The sequence below is a fragment of the Mustela lutreola genome, chromosome 3 (genome assembly GCF_030435805.1).
Source record: "Mustela lutreola isolate mMusLut2 chromosome 3, mMusLut2.pri, whole genome shotgun sequence".
Classification (NCBI taxonomy): domain Eukaryota; kingdom Metazoa; phylum Chordata; class Mammalia; order Carnivora; family Mustelidae; genus Mustela; species Mustela lutreola.
In genome coordinates this window covers 106,317,913-106,336,230 of record NC_081292.1, presented here as the reverse complement: position 1 = coordinate 106,336,230, position 18,318 = coordinate 106,317,913, and the positions used below count along the sequence as shown (strand labels likewise).

General features: G+C 48.2%; 1 protein-coding gene across 2 annotated transcripts in view; it reads right to left on the bottom strand.

Annotated features, from left to right (window-relative positions):
* The window catches only part of TFCP2L1 (transcription factor CP2 like 1), a 63,768-nt gene extending 55,203 nt beyond the window's left edge, over positions 1-8,565 (bottom strand). Inside the window, exons 1-3 of one of the 2 annotated variants that reach the window (XM_059166610.1) lie at positions 8,359-8,565; positions 7,728-7,757; positions 4,239-4,390 (exon numbers count right to left, since the gene is read on the bottom strand). In XM_059166610.1, the coding sequence (XP_059022593.1) occupies positions 4,239-4,390; positions 7,728-7,757; positions 8,359-8,420 (244 nt within the window). In that variant the 5' untranslated portion in view covers positions 8,421-8,565. The remainder of the gene's footprint in view (positions 1-4,238; positions 4,391-7,727; positions 7,758-8,358) is intronic. The other variant, XM_059166611.1, reaches the window with a different exon arrangement.
* Between the last annotated feature and the right edge of the window lie 9,753 nt (positions 8,566-18,318).

Genomic DNA, 18,318 nt, shown 5'->3' with positions numbered 1-18,318 from the left:
AGTCACGCCTACTGTTTAATTTTCTGAATTATCTATAGAGCACCTACTTCAGTGTCAAAGCACCAAGCTTAATGCTGGGGATACAATGTTTAAAAAAAGACTGACAGGGCTCTGGGCTCATAGAGTTTCCATTCTATTATTATGAGAGACAGACATTAATTACATTGGGTATTTTCTTCCAAGCAGTTACTGCCACTACGCTCTCCTAAATAACAAAAAGAAATAGCAAAATAATATGAAGACATTTTAAAATGACAGTAAAGCAGTTTTAATAATGACAGAAAAGGGGCAGCTGGATGACTCAGTTGGTTGGGCGACTGCCTTCAGCCCGGGTCATGATCCTCAAGTCGAGGGATCGAGTCCCTCGTGAGCCTGCTTCTCCCTCTGACCCTCCCCTTTCCCATGCTCTCCCCCTCTCTCATTCTCTCTCTCTCAAATAAGTAAGTAAAATCTTTAAAAATAAATAATTAAATAATAACGGAAAATGAGGCAGCTGGGCGGCTCAGTTGGTTAAGTGGCTGCCTTCAGATCAAGTCCTGATCCCATGCTCCCAGGCTCCTGGGATGGAGCCCCAAGGCTGGCTCCCTGTTTCTCCATCTCCTTCTACCCCCTCCCTCTTCCTTTTTCCCCCTCCCCTTTCCCCTGCTCATACCCTCTCTCTCTCCCTTCCTCTCTCTCAAATAAATAAAATCTTAAAAAAAAACTTTTTTTATCTGAAACCAAAAAAAAAAAGAAAATATTAGAAAACTAGTATTTAATGAAATCAAGAAACAATTTCATGAAGCATATGATCTCACCAATGTAAAAAAAGGTATACAAAGGAGACTGAATGATTATAAAATCCATTTTTAAAGAATGTATGATTGAGATTAGCTAAGAAAAATGATGATAGGAACTCCTACACTTGAATAGGGAAACAATTTCCAAGTCTCACGAACAGTTCAATGTGAAATGGAGCAAGAACCAATGAGTATCAGGGTTACAGGACAAAATAACTCTACACGTTTCTGGACTAATACTTGAGAAGACCGCTTTTTTCCATGTTCCAAAGAAGCATTTTAAGCCAGTGAGAAAAGGATAAACTAGGCAATAACTAGTGGATTAACTATTTAGAAAAATAAAGTTAAACCTTTATATCACATCGTAAATTCCAAATGCAACATGACAGGATAAATCTCACTGGTAAAGCTGAAATATTTATATTTTTATACTGTTATGTATATAAATACATATATATTATGTAATAATAATTCAAAGTATCACTAAGTACCTAATTACTAAGTTTCACAAAAACATCCCAAACGCACTTCAATGTTAAAATTTAGAAACGATGAAATGAAATTTAGGAAACTACTAAGCAATTCTACGGTGGGCACATATTCTTAGAATAGAAGAAAAACTATTTTTAAAAGACAGGAAGATTTTAGGGGCACTAGGTGGCTCAGTCGCTCCCTAAGCATCTGCCTTCTGCTCAGGTCATGATCCTAGGGTCCAAGCCCCGCACTAGGCTCCCTGTTCGGCAGGAAGCCTGCTTCTTCCTCTCCCACTCCCCCTTGTGCTCCTGCTTTCACTGTCTGTCAAATAAATAAAATATTTTTTAAAAAAAAGATTTTCTAAGACATTTCAAATTTTTACACAGAAAAATGTCATGACATAGATCCTACAGTACGAATACAGTTATCACACAAAAAATATAGTTAAATGACCAGCAACCAACAAAGAAAAATGTCTATAACACACAGCAACTAAAAGGTTGATAACTCTTCATATATGGTGTGCTCTTACAATCAACAAGATACAAACATCTCAACAGAAAAATGGGCAAAGAACATGAACATTATTTGACAGAGAAATTTAGAAGATCAAGAAACCTATTTTAGAATATTTGACCACATTGGTTGATACATGCGAGTTTTTGAAAACCACAGCACATGAGCTGGGGCATTCTGCTGAGAAGGCATTTTGGTAAAAATGCGTCCAAAGCCTTCAGTCCAGTAATCCCACTTCGAAGGTAATTTATTATTATTTTTTAAAAAATATTTTACACAAAGACAACAACTCAAAGCTAAGTGTCCTTCCCATGATGCTGGAGAAAGCCACAGAAACCTATACCATGGGATACTGTGCACCCATTAAAAAAATTTAAGTTCTCAAGGCATTTTGAGTGAAATGAGAAAAGCTCACAAATCTAATAAATGAAAAGACAACATGCGTCTGGAGCAAGATCAGTTCAAAAAGACGTACATACAAATATATGTGGAAATCAGGTTAGCAATGGTCCTCAGGTGAAATCAGAAGAGATTTCAATTTTTTTCCCTTCTCATCTTCTTTCTTACACATGTCTAAATCAACCATAATGAGCATGTTACTTCAATGATCAGGAAAATGCAACTTAAAAAATATCTAAAGTAAATACACCAAACTGACAAAGGGTGGTTAAGACCATAAGGCAACTCTTTTCCTCTGTTGCAACTTTTCTATACTGAGCAAAGGAGAAACTCTTAAAAGGTTTAGCGTGAGGACTGTCACACATGGTCCAAGGTTGGCGGATTACAAGGAGGAGAGGTGGAATGCAGGCAGGGAAGGCAGGCCAAGCAGGCAAAGGCCTTGCAGAGGAGACAGGAGGTGGAGGTGGGTGCACACTCAGTGCCCCCCGCAAGCCACGGAGCCCCAGACCACTCACTCACTCCTCAGCACCACAGGACCGGGCCACGAACAAGACCTCGGAGCTCAGTGATCTGTGAGCATCAGCCCATTTCTTCAAGCTACCTTTAGGCAAAAAAGCACAGGCCCAGAGAGATAAGCAAAGCTCCACAACTTGGTACATGTGACCTCCTGTGACCCAGAAAGACAACAGCCGACTCTGCTCCATAGACACGCACAGAGCCACAGAGCCACAGAGGCACTCCTCCACAGGGCCTGAGTCAGGGGTCCCCACTGGACGCTGCTCCATAGACACACACAGAGGCACAGAGGCACAGAGGCACAGAGGCACAGGGGCACAGAGCCACAGAGCCACAGAGCCACAGGGCCCGAGTCAGGGGCCCCACTGCTAACCAAGTGTGGGCTTGGCCAGTAGCTGTGGCCACAGAGCCACCTGCCCTTCTGCTGGGCCATGCCAACCATGGGAGGGGGCTGATTCATCCCCAGGAGGACGCAGAGCCACCTGCTACCTCAGAGCTGGTTCCCTGCTTAGAAGGCCGCCAGCCCACAGAGGACAAGCCTGATGATCCAGCTGGATTTCCAGCCCCGGCGTGCTCTCTGAAGGAGGGCCTCCATGTCCTACAGAAAGGCGCCAGCCAAACTGCTCCCACGCGGCAACTTCCCTACAACTCAGCACGACCCTACAAAGCGAACCACTGTCCCCCTGCCCCTTTGCTCTGCCTGTTTAAAAACACGGGGGCAATTAAGCCACTTGATGCCAGAGCGTCTACGAGGTGACCTGGGAAGGAAGTGCATAAACACATCCACACGATCACACAGAAACCACAAAAACGCCATCTGTTAGGAGGACACTGATCCGCGTGTCCTGATAAAGGGAATCACCAACTGAACAGCCATTCTCATAGCAGGCACTTGGAACAGCTGCATTCTTTCAAATGTCACAAAATCACATTCCTCAGTTTACACAAACACCTCAGTACAGAGTAAAAAGAAAGGCAGCTCCAAGTCCTGGTGTGAGGCAGTGCTAGGATGGAGATTCAAAAAGCAAAGCCAGTGCCTCTTGTGTGAAGACACGGTGGGTGGTCCTATATCCTATATCCACCGCCCCATGGGGCTTCTGCGTGGGTGCACATGGAACCCAGCCCCCAAGCTGCCTGAGGATGGGCCGACCTTCCCACCGCTGCCTGCTGCAGCTCTGGGAGACATAACAGACCTCCTGTACCTAGGGTGCTCCATCCACATCCAGGAAAGGACACCGGTTATGGTCACAGTCAACAGCAATTCTAACAACTGCTGCTGGTCACGGAGCCTCTGCCCCGTGGAGGGCCCATGCAAGAACTATTATCTCCATTACCCACGGCTGGCCTGAGGGCCTCTACAGCTGAGACGTCCACTTTTCAGACAAGGACGCAGAGGCTCAGGGAAGTGTCCCCACTGGGACACAGAATCTCTGGGACACGCAGTCTCCTTCCCAGCTAACCCCACCATGATCAGGTAAGGAGCCCCCCACACATCATCATCCAGGTCAACTCTCCACTCCTGCTGGCAGGTGGCCCCAGCATGGCGACCACTACCTTGGTTGAGATAGGTCAGAGTCTCCTCGTGCAGCTTCACGGCAGGGGACGTGGCCGCGCACAACACGTACTGCAGAGGCGGCAGGCGAGCGTCGTTCTCGGGGGACAGCTGGGGCTCCTCTTGCTTGAAGATGGGCAAAGCGAGCACATCGCTGCAACACACAGGAGGGAGCAGTCAGGTGCAGAGCCCCATGGAGCCCCAGGAGCAGAGCCCCACAGAGCCCAGGCGCAGAGACAGACAGCCAAGTCAGAGAAGTGGGTCCTGACCTGGGGCGTCGAGGGCAACACACCGAAACCCATGGCAGCGTGCTTGTGGAGGAGGGGGCGCGGGGGGCCGTCCCAGACCTCATGCAACACCAGTGCCCCCAGACCTCATGCAACACCAGTGCCCCCAGAACCAGGATGCTCCTTTCAAACCACGTCTATCCATCCCCTGAAGATTCTGTTTTTCACTCAAGGGCCCTCCAGAGATTTACTGAATCAAATCAAGGAGGCAAAAATGCAAAGTTATCTGGTATCTACAAATTAAAGAAGTCTCTGTGACAAAGGGCCTGGCAGCAATGGAGTGAACCTGAAATGCCACGTGGTTTCCATCCACAAGAGACTGCTCATTATGTAGTCCTGCTCTCAGCTTAGAAATCTGAACAGAAGTTTTCATTTTTTTTAAGTAAACTCTTCTACTCCTTGGCGGCTTCTCAGACCAATTCAATCCTGTCCTCAGGGCTCTCTGTAAACTATGAAAATATATTTCGCTCACTGGGCTGTGACAGCCCACCACCTACAATCTTCAAAAAAAAAAAAAGGTGGGGGTAGAGTTAGCTCATAATCCTGATTTTAATGGTCATACTAGTATCTCCGAAATGCAAAACAAGGTGTAAAGCCCTTGGATTTAATTGTTTTCTTATTCACATGCAAAGTATCAAGATGCTCAGAGATACTTTTCCTCCACCTCTGAATACTCCCCACCATAGCCCAAAAAAAAAAAAAAAAAAAAAAAAAAAGCCTCACACCAACCTAGGAGTTGTTTCTAGATGAACTTTTTTTAAAAGCCCTTGCAAGGTTAGAAGAAATTCCTGGGGCGCCTGGGTGGCTCAGTGGGTTAAAGCCTCTACCTTCAGCTCAGGTCATGATCTCAGGGTCCTGGGATCAAGCCTGCACCTGGCTTTGCTCAGCAGGGAGGCTGCTTCCTCCTCCCTCTCTGCCTACCTCTCTACCTACTTGTGATCTGTCTGTCAAGTAAATACATTTAAAAAAAAGAAAACTTTAAAAAATAAAAAAAAAATTTTTAAGGAAATTCCTGAGAACAGGAATGACTTGTGAGCAGAAAAGGCTTTTGTGGGGCGCCTGGGTGGCTCAGTGGGTAAAGCCACTGCCTTCGGCTCAGGTCATGATCTCAGGGTCCTGGGCTCGAGTCCTGCATCGGGCTCTCTGCTCAGCAGGGAGCCTGCTTCCTCCTCTCTCTCTCTCTGCCTGCCTCTCTACCTACTTGTGATCTCTCTCTGTCAAATAAATAAATAAATAAAATCTTTAAAAAAAAGAAAAGAAAAGGCTTTTGTTTAAGACCTCTGTATTACAAGCAGTGTAGAAACAGATGCCTCGAAAGTCCTGGTCCCCTTATCTTGATAACCCTCCTCCCTCTCAGTGTCCCCAGTTATGAATCAGAATCACCGACCCCACTGCACTATATAAACAGGAGTCACTGGTACAGTCTGTTCCTCTTACAACACAATTAACCAGTAGTCTCTAAAACACAAACCCAGCACACACCCCAGCAATCCCAAACAATTCTCAGAAGTGCAACTCCGGCTTGGAGCACACCTGGAAACTCTGTGTGGGGGCCTGCCCCTGCCTACCATCCCTGGCCCAAAGACAGGAGCAGTGCCATCTCGGCTCCCCTCACACTGCCCCTTCCTTTTGCCACACTGGTGCACACTCCCAGCCCAAGTGGTTATCTAGGAACACGGGAGAGGCAGGCAGGCCTACTCACCTGGGGGTTGCATAATTTCATGTTTGCCCAGACCGTGTTAAGTTAATATGCCATGGACTGCTGCCTTTAAATTAAAAAAGAAAGAAAGAAAGGAACAAAGAAAGAAAAAAGAAAAGAGAGAGAAAGAAAAGTAGGGGTGGAAACAACCATCACTTAACAGTAATTTCTTTCAAGCCTGGCATCCTTATTTGCCAAGGAGTAAAAGTCGCAAGAACATCAAACAGAAAAAGGAAAGAAAGGAGTGAAGGCCACTATGTGGGTAACAGGAGACAACTTGCAGAGATTTCAGGGTAAGGAGATCACCGAAAATAAAATATATAAACCAAGGAAAAGGTCAACGACTCTCACTCTAGAGTTGGGGGAACCACTGGCGTATTAACTGACCCTCACTTTAGCCTTCACTAAGGTCAGCCTCTAAAGGGATGAAAACCCCAGTTTCCAAGACATGAATTTTTTTTTCTTTTTTTAAATAGCATGGACCAAATGTTTCCTTATCCATGGTCCCTAAATGTGTATGGCTTTCTGGCACCTTTCACCCCAATTGCCACCCACCGTCCAAACCCTGAAACAATACCAAAATCCTAAAAAGGTATCTAAGGAATTCCAGAGACCAATTTCCATTTCAGAAGCAGAAGCACCTCCCATACAAGGGGAGAACTATTCCCTAATGGGATGACATTTTAAGTATCCAGGAAGTTTTAAATGCACTCACATTCCACTCAAGGTCACCTTCAGAATCATTTTTTAAGATATGGCAACATATTTAATGGCCACAACCTAAAATTTAGGCAAAACCACAACCACAAACCTTCACACAGTACAATAAAAACGGACCCCACTGTAGCATTTCATGCAGGTGAACCGACACAATTTTCTGCAGAGACTAACTTCTGCCCCTTGAAGTTCTGACATCCCCCAGGGGTAGCTTCCCTCTGGTTGACATTTCTATGGTCTGCAGGGAAGGCCATCATTCCTTAATTACGACTGAGACTTATGCCACCTCCTATTACTCAGGCCCATGAATGAAAAGGAGAGGACACATCAATTAAATCCAATCATTTCTCTGCTTCTGGAAGGAGGAAGTCTTCAGAGTGGACTAGGGGACACATTACTTATCAGAAGCCAGGATTTCCAAATGACATGTACTGCTAAATCTGAGTGGGAACCTCTTAGGAAGGAAAAAAAGATGGTGGGGGCACTCAGAACGGCTCTCACTTCGGGGCTTTCGCACCAGTGATTCCTTCCACCTCACGATTTACTTTCTGAGTCCATACCAAATGCCCTTTGGGTTAAAATTAGGCACATTTCGTAAACTGTGACTAGGATGGAAATAAAGACAGGCTAAAGCTGGTTCAGGCGAGTTCAGTAAATGAAATGACTGCCCATTAGTGCCCAGCCAGCTGCAGAACAAGGAAAAACAATCCTCCAGGAACTGAAGCTAACGGGGCTCCGACTTCCTTAAAGGGGAGACGACAGAACTTTGAAAAACAAGCAGGACTTACTTTTCCCTTTGAAGAGCACTAGTCAAGTCCCTGCAGAAGAAGAAAGATTTCCATCAAGGGCAATAAAGGGGCGGGCCCCAGGCCAATACAAGTATCCAAGACCACCTGGAGGGAGGGGGCACGCTGTCCTTCCGAGCCCCCGCCCGCCGGCCCGCAGAGCTGAAGCGCAAGGTCGGCCCTCGCCACTCACTCGCCCCCCTCGGCCCGCCCAAGGACACCGGAGAGGGCGTGCGGCTCGGAGAGGGACTAGGGCAGAGAGGGGCAAAGAGCAGGAGCTAGACCTCCCCGCGACGGGCACTGGACTGATGGCAAAAGTTTTCTCTCCTCCGAAGCGAGCCGGGAGAAGAGAGACGGGGGTTGGCGGACCGGACGGGAAGCTGCGGAAAGCAGGTGTGTGCTCCGCGCCCGACAGGGTGGTCAGGAGAGGACGGGTGCCCCCGGGGTCCCTCCCTAGGCGGGTCCCTGGGGGATGTCCCTTCTAGTCCCCCGAAGGCTGATAGCCGGGGGGCGGAGGGGGCCGGCGCGGAACGCAGAGAGGGCGCTGGGGACCCGGACCCGGGACCCTGGGGCTCCCGCCCCGCCCCGGGACGTCCGACCGCGCCCCGTCCAGTCCCGGCTGCGCGGCCCTTACCGCAGGTAGCTGCCGGAGTTGTGCTGGTTGTAGTGCTCGGGCTGCGTGTGCCAGAACAGCATGGTTGCAGCTCCGCGTCCGCCGCGCCCCACGCGTGACAGCGAAACAGCCGCAGGCCCCGCCGACCTCGCCCAGTCTCCGGGAAGCCGCGCTCGGAAGCCGCACCGGCCCGGCGCATTTATGGACGGCCTGGGGGCGGGGCCACGGCCGGCCCCACCCCCTCGGGCCGCGCGGCGGGGCGGGGGCCTCCTGAGGCGGCGCACCTGGCGGACCCGCTCCCGCGCGCCCTTCCCGGGAGCGAGCGTGCCTCTCCGCTGCGGGACGGGAGAGGGCGGCGCGGACTAGGACTGGGGCCCCGCCTCTTCTCTCGCCCCCAAGGGTGGGGCCCAGGTGACCCTCACGGGCCGGACGACCTCCCGCGTTTCCGCCGCGAGGCGTCCTTGACTCCGTCCAATTGGGTCCCCACCGTGGCCGCGCGGCTGGGGAGTGGCTGCCCTGCGCTTGAACGTTAGGGACCCCGGATCAGGCACTCTCCGCCTCCTTCCCAGGCTCTCGTTTTCTCATTTCACTTTGCATTGCAAATCGCGGTACTTTTTATTTTTGTTCATTGATTGCCTTTTCCACAAGAATGTAAGCTGCAAGAAGGCAAGGCTTGGACTCCAATTCATCGGAATTTCCCACTGCCTAGGAATATGCTTGGGACATAGTAAGTGCTCCATAAATATTTGTTGAATAAATATGAAAAAAGGAATGCATTCATTGAATAATCAGAGAAGGCTTCCTGAAGGAGGTGACATGGAGCCAAGGCCTTACAGACTTGGAGGAAGCATCTCTCTGAACATCTGGAGGGAAAGTGGGTCCAGTCCCTAGTAATTGCCAAGGCAGAACAGCTTGAGCATGGCTGGGGCTGGTTGACCAAGGGGATAAGGAAGCAAAATGAGAGGTGGGCAGGGCACATCACAGAAGGAATGGAGCTAGGATGTCTAAGTGTGTTTTCAGAAGAGAAGTTGAATATGTGATTTGCCTTTTGGAACGAGCAGTCTGGACAAGTGTGGACAGTGGATCATGGAAGGGGGGTATCAGTAAGGAGGGAGTGGAAGTCATAGAGCCATGACTTACCCCCAGGTGATATTCCCCACTACATGGCACAGCACCTGGCATAGAAGAGCTGGACATTCTGTCTCTGAGTATTGATGGAATGGAATGAAGTCTCCTGAAGCCCCAGGCCTGAAATTCCAGCTCCTCCAAGCACTGATGTGGGTAGAACGCTCCCTCACTCTGCTCTCGCAGCAACTCTTCCTCCCGCATAGGTCACAGCTGGCACGGCATGTCCTCGTAGCCACTCTCAGGGACTACTACCTCCCCCCATCTCTCCTACCCCATGAGGAAAACAGAAATGGGACATCTCAATCCTCCTGCAAGGAAGGACTGACTGTGCGAGCACGAGGAGTGCCATAAGCGGAGTCCTCAGCCATCAGCCCCTTTAGGGACAGCCTTTGCTGCAGAGAGCCTGCTCACTCAAGGTCACACCCAGGGAGGGGTGTCCACATCCCACTGCCTGTTGAGACAGGAAAATGAAAGTCTGGCCATCTCTGCTGATTGGCTCTTTTAGCCTCAGGACTCCCCCAGGGGCCAGTCAAATGTGTCATGGGGACCTCCCATGGGACCTACCTCAGTCCACTCCCGCTTCCTTCCCATCCTTTGCACAGGTGTTAATCTCAAGGAAACTTCCTAATAAACATCCTGAACGTTAAGCTCTGTCTCAGGGTCCATGACAAGCACACAGCATCTAAGTGGGAGGATCTGTGGGGTAGTGTGCAAAGAGCACACCCTTAATGGATCCCTTCACCAGATAAGTAGCCCCAGAGCACCTGCCATATGCCAAGCATGGCGTGGGGTGCGGGCTGGAGCTCTAGCTGAAGAGGCCGGTGGGAAAGCAACAGCAGAGGCTGCTCTAGGAGTAAGAAGGAGGGTTGTGGAACTCTGGAAAGCCCCTAGGGAGTGATGCCTCCTGATGGATGGGTAAGTGGAAGTTAGGCCAGTCTGTGAGGCAGGGTTCAGAGCAGGGTCTCCAGCACACAGCATGTGCAAAAGCCCAATGGAAGGGCTCCAGTGGTGGCAACAGGTGACAGTGACTCAGACCTGGGTTTTCCACCTGACTCTTGTCAGGATCTGTGACCCTGGGTGGCATAAACTGACTGCTGTGCTGCTTCTCTCATCAGGAGGGCCCTGCAACTCTCTTGACCGTAGAATGTGGTGGAAATGATATTGGCCTTATTCCAGGCTGGTCCCTAGGAGGCCAGGCAGCTTGTCGCCTCTGTTTTCCTGGAGTTCTAGACCACCCTGTAGAGCGTGGATCAAAGCCCAGCCAGCCCCCAACTATCCCGGCCCCCACCAGAGGTCCTCTCTGATTTGACAGTGGACCTGCTCCAGCAGGCACCACACAGACAGAGCATGAGCCCAGCCACCAGGCCCTGCCCCAAATGCAGACTTGAGAGCCCGTGCTCTTGGCCACCATCAATTCCTAGCCCAAGGCCCTGCATTCCTCTCAGAACAAAGTTGGGCAAATGTGCTGGGATCCAGATGTGTGTCTGCTCCCGAGTAGTAGCCCTGGGCCCCACAGAGTCCTCACAGGACAACGCCCTCTTGGCCACTCCACAACGGATTCCAGCTGCTCTTAGAGGAGGTCGCCCTGAAGAATCTGGGGCCTGATGCCCTGGGCGGGATCGTTTCCACGAATGAAGCGGAGTTTAAGGATGCCCAAAGTAGGCGGGACAAAGTCTGTAGAATTATGTTTATCCCGGTATTGTTTATAATAGTAAAAATTGGAGACAAGCAAAATGTCCCATCAGCAGGAGGCTAGATTCATCATCATTGGCAGCCTGTTCACTTGAAAATGAATTAGAGCTCCGTGGATGACATTCACAAGTATAAGGTAAGGCAGAGAGAGACCAGATGTAGATTACATATTGTATAATACGCTTTTTCAGGGTTAGCAATATGCAGAATAACACTAGCTGTTGTCCATGAGTCTTTACCTCTGTGCCTAGGAAGTAATAAACACAATCAGCTTGCAGAGCACAGCTCACCTCAGGAGAGGAGGGCTCATGTAGGGGCTCACACAGGGGCCTTCAGCTGTAGGCAATTACCATGAGTGGCCATTAGAACATCCTTTATATATTCTGGCAATCTGAAATATTTCATTTGTTTTGTTTTTTAAAAAAAGATTCTATTTATTTACTTGAGAGGGAGAGAGCATGAGCAGGGGGAGGGGCAGAGCCAGAAGCCAACTTCCTGCTGAGCGGGCACCCAATGCGGGGCTCCATCCCAGGACCCCAGGATCATGACCTGAGCTGAAAGTAGACACTTAACTGACTGAGCCCCACATGATCCTTTTCTTTTCTCTCCTCTGCCACCCTGGGCTACCAATGCTTCTGGCCTTTGCATGTACTCAAAAATAAATCTATGAGTGAGGGACACCTGGGAGGCTCAGTTGGTTAAGTGTCTGCCTTCGGCTCAGGTCTTAGATCAAGCCACATATAGGGCTCTTTGCTCAGCAGGAAGCCTGCTTCTCTCTCTGCCTGCCACTCTCCTTGCTCGTGCACTCTCTCTCTCCCTCTCCCTCTGACAAATGAATAAGTAAAATATAAAAAAATATACAGTGGAAAAAAGACAGCCTCTTCAATAAATGGTGCTGGGAAAACTGGACAGCTATATGTAGAAGAATGAAACTTGACCATTCTCTTACACCATACACAAAGATAAACTCAAAATGGATAAAAGACCTCAATGTGAGACAGGAATCCATCAGACTCCTAGAGGAGAACATAGGCAGTAATCTCTTCGATATCAGCCACAGCAACTTCTTTCAAGATATGTCTCCAAAGGCAAAGGAAACAAAAGTGAAAATAAACTTTTGGGACTTCATCAAAATCAAAAGCTTCTGCACAGCAAAGGAAACAGTCAAAAAAAAAAAAAAAAAAAAAAAACAAAGAGACAACCCACGGAATGGGAGAAGATATTTGCAAATGACAGTACAGACAAAAGACTGAAATCCAGGATCTATAATGAACTCCTCAAACTCAACACACATGAAACAGGCAAACATATCAAAAAATGGGCAGAAGATATGAACAGACACTTCTCCAATCAAGACATACAAATGGCCATCAGACACATGAAAAAATGTTCATCATCACTAGCCCTCAAAGAGATTCAAATTAAAACCACATTGAAATATCACCTTACACCAGTTAGAATGGCCAAAATTAACAAAACAGGAAACAATATGTGTTGGAGAGGATGTGGAGAAAGGGGAACCCTCTTACACTGTTGGTGGGAATGCAAGTTGGTGCAGCCTCTTTGGAGAACAGTGTGGAGATTCCTCAAGAAATTAAAAATAGAATTTCCCTATGACCCTGCAATTGCACTCCTGGGTATTTACCCCAAAGATACAGATGTAGTGAAAAGAAGGGCCATCAGTACCCCAATGTTTATAGCAGCCATGGCCACGGTTGCCAAACTATGGAAAGAACCAAGATGCCCTTCAACGGACGAATGGATAAGGAAGATGTGGTCCATATATGCTACGGAGTATTATGCCTCCATCAGAAAGGATGAATACCCAACTTTTGTAGCAACATGGATGGGACTGGAAGAGATTATGCTGAGTGAAATAAGTCAAGCAGAGAGAGTCAATTATCATATGGTTTCACTTATTTGTGGAGCATAACAAATATCATGGAGGTCAAGGGGTGTTAGAGGGGAGAAGGGAGTTGGGGTAAATTGGAAGGGGAGGTGAATCATGAGTGACTATGGACTCTGAAAAACAATCTGAGGGGTTTGAAGTGCCGGGGGGGGGAGGTGGGAGGTTGGGGTACCAGGTGGTGGGTATTATGGAGGCCACGGATTGCATGGAGCACTGGGTGTGGTGAAAAAATAATGAATACTGTTTTTCTGAAAATAAATAAATTAATTTAATTTAAAAAAAAAACAATCTGAGGGTTTTGAAGGGGCGGGGGGGGTGGGAGGTCGGGGTACCAGGTGGTGGGTATTATAGAGGGCACGGATTGCATGGAGCACTGGGTGTGGTGCAAAAATAATGAATACTGTTATGCTGAAAATAAAAAATAAATTTTAAAAAAATAGAAAAAAAAAAAGAAAAGAAAGGAAGGAAGAAAAGAATCATGTTTGCCCTGTGCCAGAATTCAGGTTTCACATGCTTTGCCTAAAGAGGACAGTGCTCCTCCTAAAACACCTGGAAAAGGCAGAGCTGAATGTCCCCAGGTATTTGCAGGTAACAAGCAGCTCACCATCTGCCTAGACCCAGACCCTGTGACCTTTCCTGGGACAGGCTGTGCCTCATGCCCCGATGTCCCTGCGGTGCACACAGCTTGGACAGAAAAATGGGATGGACCGGGGCTGGCAGGAGGGAGTCCACATAGCCCTGGTTTCTGGCCTGCCTGGCCCTCCTTACAGCACCTCAGATCCTGACTCCCACTGAGGAGCAGCGAGGAGGTGAGGGACAGGGAGGAAGCTCCCACCTGCTGAGCATAGGCTCAGCATAGCTGTTAATTTAATTCCTTCTGTCCCACTACACCTCTGCAAGGAGAGGGAAACAGACTCCAAAGGCTGCAGTGACTTGCCTTAGGCAAGGTGACTCTGGACCTCTGGACTCGGTCCCCTGTTTGGCACAACCCCAGGACCCTCAGTCGAGGCCAGGGTATGGGAGAGGCAGCTGTGCACAGGGGTCTAGCCCAACCCGGGTCATACCCAACCTGCACCCAACAGGGAGGGCTAGGATGTCTGAGCCCCTTGGGAGCTGACAGTCCTACTGGGAAGGCAATGATCTCCCTTGAATCTGTGCCCCCATCAAGCTCGGGAATCTCCCAGGCAGGGGCCATGTCCTCCTCCAAATCGCATGGCCTGTGCCTGACACAGGGTCATCATGGGGTGGAGGGAGGGGGCGCTACTTAGGAGCTCTTGGGTTAATCTGATTGACCTAAACTGCCATGAGACATCTTGGTGGATGCTTCAAATAGGAAACTCACTAGTATGGTCTATTATGTAATTAGCTAACCATCTAGGAGTAACAGAAATGCACACAAAATTCAAAGGAAAATAGCCTCCCTGCCCCTTCCACTTCTCCCCCCCATCCAAATTTTGAGGGTTAGCAGTGTCCGTGAGCTCTTCCCAAACATGTATGGGAGGCACACTAGGGATTTAGAGCTATCTATAGATTTCAGAGCTAGGTAACCCAGACAGGCTTCCCGGGGGAGGAGAAGAGGGGTAATTTAAGCAGGAGCCATGAGGGAGGTAGGATTTCTGCGGTGAAAGAACAGAAGGGATTCTCCAGGCGTGAGGAACAACGCATGCAAAGTGCAAAGGGAAGAAAGAGTGTGCTTCTCTAGGGATACGATAATGGGCAGGGGTGGGGGGAGCACGGGGCAGCCCCCTGGAGTAAGCCCCCAAGTCACAGTAAGCCTCAGTGACCTCTGACTTCTGGGGAGTGGACTGGTCATGTCACCTTAGGCAAGTCACTTAACCTCTCTGTTGCTGGGTGCATGATGGCTGTTTGCTGAGGAGAGCTTTTGGGATCAGCAGCTACCTTGGGTGGGGGTGAGTGAAGGTAGGAGTGGGCAGAGGATCAAATTAAGCTATGAAGACTTAGCAGATCTTATGGGAACTCTGGGGCTGAGATGGTCCTCAGGATTGCCCAGAATTTGAGCAAGGGATGCACCCACACTCACCAATGACAGTCAGACGCAGGTTGCCCCTAGGGACCAGTGATGACCTTGAGCAAAGTGACTCAGCTGGAGGCAAGTCCTCAAGAGAGCCCCAGTCAGTGGTATGAATGGCCGCAGGTACCTGAGGGCCTCAGTGGGGAGGGGAACCTTAACTAGACACAGCACCCACCAGGCTCTCCGGGCTGAGTCTCATTCATGAAATGAAGACAACGACACCTGCCCCTTGCAGCTGTCAGGACGACTATGAGAGACAATCCCTGGGGCATGCAGAGTGCCCTCCCCCTTCCTTCTCCAAAATACTTTCTACTTTCCAGCTGCACCTCACCAATCTGGTTTTCAATTCTCGAATGTTCAAAAGTGTGTGAGGGATCAAAAACCCAGGTGCTGGTTAGAGTTTCATTCTGCTGCACACAACAAAAGCCCCCAAATAAAGAAGGCTTAAATGAGATAGACACTTCTTTCTCCCTGAAATTCCAGAAGTCTAGAGTTAACACCATTCAGTACGGTACCCACAAGCCCCGTGTGGCCACGGAGCACTTGAAATATGGCCAGCCTTTGTCAAGATGTGTTGTAAGTAGAAAGGACATCGATTCTCCCATATTCACAGATTTGCTTTCTGCATTTCCAGGTCCCTGCAGCCAACCGTGGCCTGGGCGGCAGGGAGATGATCATCCTTCTGATACATCATCAGAAGGTCAAGAGCGGCCTACCACTACATCACTGCGCTGACGTCATTCCCCTCACATCCCCTCTCCACGTAGGCATTTTAGCATCCCGCAGCATCACACGAAGGAGAGTGAGTGCAGGATGGCTAAGATACTGTGGGAGATGGGTGTGGTGCACAAACAATGAATCTTGGAACACTGAAAAAATAAAATTAAATTAAAAAAAAAAAGATACTGTGGGAGAGACAGAGAGACCACATTCACGTAACTTTTATTACAGTGTATTATAGTTCTATTTTATTACGAGTTATTGTGAATCTCTGACTGTGCCTCATCTATAAGTTAAATTTCATCATAGGTATGTGTGCATGGGAAAAAAAGTTGTGTCATAAATAGGGTGTGGTATTACGTGCAGCTTTAGAAATCCCCTGGAAGACATGAAACATATCCCCCATGGATAAGGGGGGAATGCTATACACACCACTTTTAAAGATTTTATATGAGGGACACCTGGGTGGCTCAGTCATTTAGGCGTCAGCCTTCAGCTCAGGTCGTGATCCCAAGAGCCCTGGGTTCAATTCTGAGGTCAGGCACCCTGCTTAGCTCCCTGCTTAGCAGGGAGCCTGCTTCTCCCTCTCCCTCTGCTCCTCCCTGCCCTACTTGTACTCTCTCTGCCTCTCAAATAAGTAAATAAGATCTTTAGATAAATAAATGAATAATAAAGATTTTATATGAAAAAAGAATGTAATATAGCTCTGTCAATAATTTTTATACAAATCCTGTGCTAAGTGACAGTATTTGTAAGACATGGAGTCAAATGCACCACATTATTTAAATTAATTTCACCTGTTTCTTTTCCTTTTTTTTGATGTGACTACTAGACAATTTAAATTTATTTTTTTATTTTGTAAAGATTTATTTATTTATTTATTTATTCTTTATTTGTTTGTTTATGTATTTATATATATCAGAGAGAGAGACAGTTATCACAAGCAGGCAAAGTGGAAGGCAGAGGCAGAGAGAGAAGCAGGCTCCCCCCTGAGCAAGGAGCCCGATGTGGGAATCCATCATCCCAGGACCATGAGATCATGACCTGAGCCAAAGGCAGCGGCTTAACCAACTGAGTCACCCAGGTATCCTGACATAAATTTAAATATGTGGCTTGCATTATATTCCTATTGGACAGAACCACTCTAGAACAGTGTTTGCTTGTTTTTTTAAATATTTCATTTATTTGGGAGAGCTCGCAGTTGGTGGGGTTTGGCGGGGAGAGGGATCAGCAAACTCCCTGCTGAGCGTGGGGCTTCACACTGGGCTCCTCTTGGGAGACAGACACTGAGTCATGGGGTAAGACGGTGAGTCGCAGGCTGAGAGGTGAAGCTCGAATTATCTAAGAATTATCTAAGATAATCTAAGAATTATCTAAGAATTATCCAGCACGAGATATCAGTAAGGCTCAGGTTGGGAAACCCCGGTCTAGAGGTCCACGCCATTAGTCTCTGGCATTCTAACAGTTCCCAATAAGGAACCCGCCCTTCTTACACCTTCTTTGCCTTGCGTGTCTTCCATTGGCAACATTGTGGCACACTCTAAAATGGCTGCTGGAGCTCCAGCCATGATGACAGCATTCTATCAGCCACAAAGGGGAAGGGCAGAATAAAGGCACATTTTCTTTCCTCAAAGAATATGTGCACACCACTTCTGCTTACTCCCCATTGATTGGAGCCTAGTCACCTGGCCTCATGGTGCTGCATGGGAAACTGGGAAATGTAGTCCTTAGTGGAGTGGCATGTGCCTGGCTGAAAAATCCGGAGTTTCTTACTGAGAAAGACAGGAAAAGGTCCAAGGAGGAGACAGTATCTGCTGTACCTTGCCAGGACCACCAGACAAGGAATGTTATTCCCATTTGACAGAAAAGAAAAAGAAACCTGGCACCTGGTTGAGGGGACCGGTCCAGATTAAATGGCAGACTCAAGCGTGAACTGAGGGCTCCGGAATCCTGGCGGTCTCGTCCTCACTCCCTGCTACCCTGCAAACTTGGCGAAATCACACTGTTGTTCTTTGAATCCCATTGGCCAGTTGGGCATGTTGTCCTCCCCATCCCCATGGTGGCGATTTCTCCGTCAAGAGCCTCACTCACTCTCTCACAGTGAGACTCCTTCGAATTCAGATAAAGCCTGTAACTGACTTAACAGCACTGTACCAATCTGTTCTTAGCTCTGACAAATGTACCCAGAACCTAGGATGGTAACAATGGTGGAAGCGGGGTGAACCATATATGGGAATTCTCTGTATTATACTGGCAACTTTTCTGTAAGTCTGAAGTTATTGCAAATTAAAAAGATCCTTAAAAAAAAAAACCTTCCTTTGGAATTCAGATAGTCAAGTTAATACATTTCAGCATGAGTGGTTTGGTTTTCTTTTCTTTTCTTTTTTTTTAAGATTTTTATTTATTTGACAGAGAGACAAACCGAGAGAGGGAACACAAGCAGGCAGTGGGAGAGGGAGAGGCAGGCTCTCCATGGAGCAGAGGGCTCAATGCAGCGCTC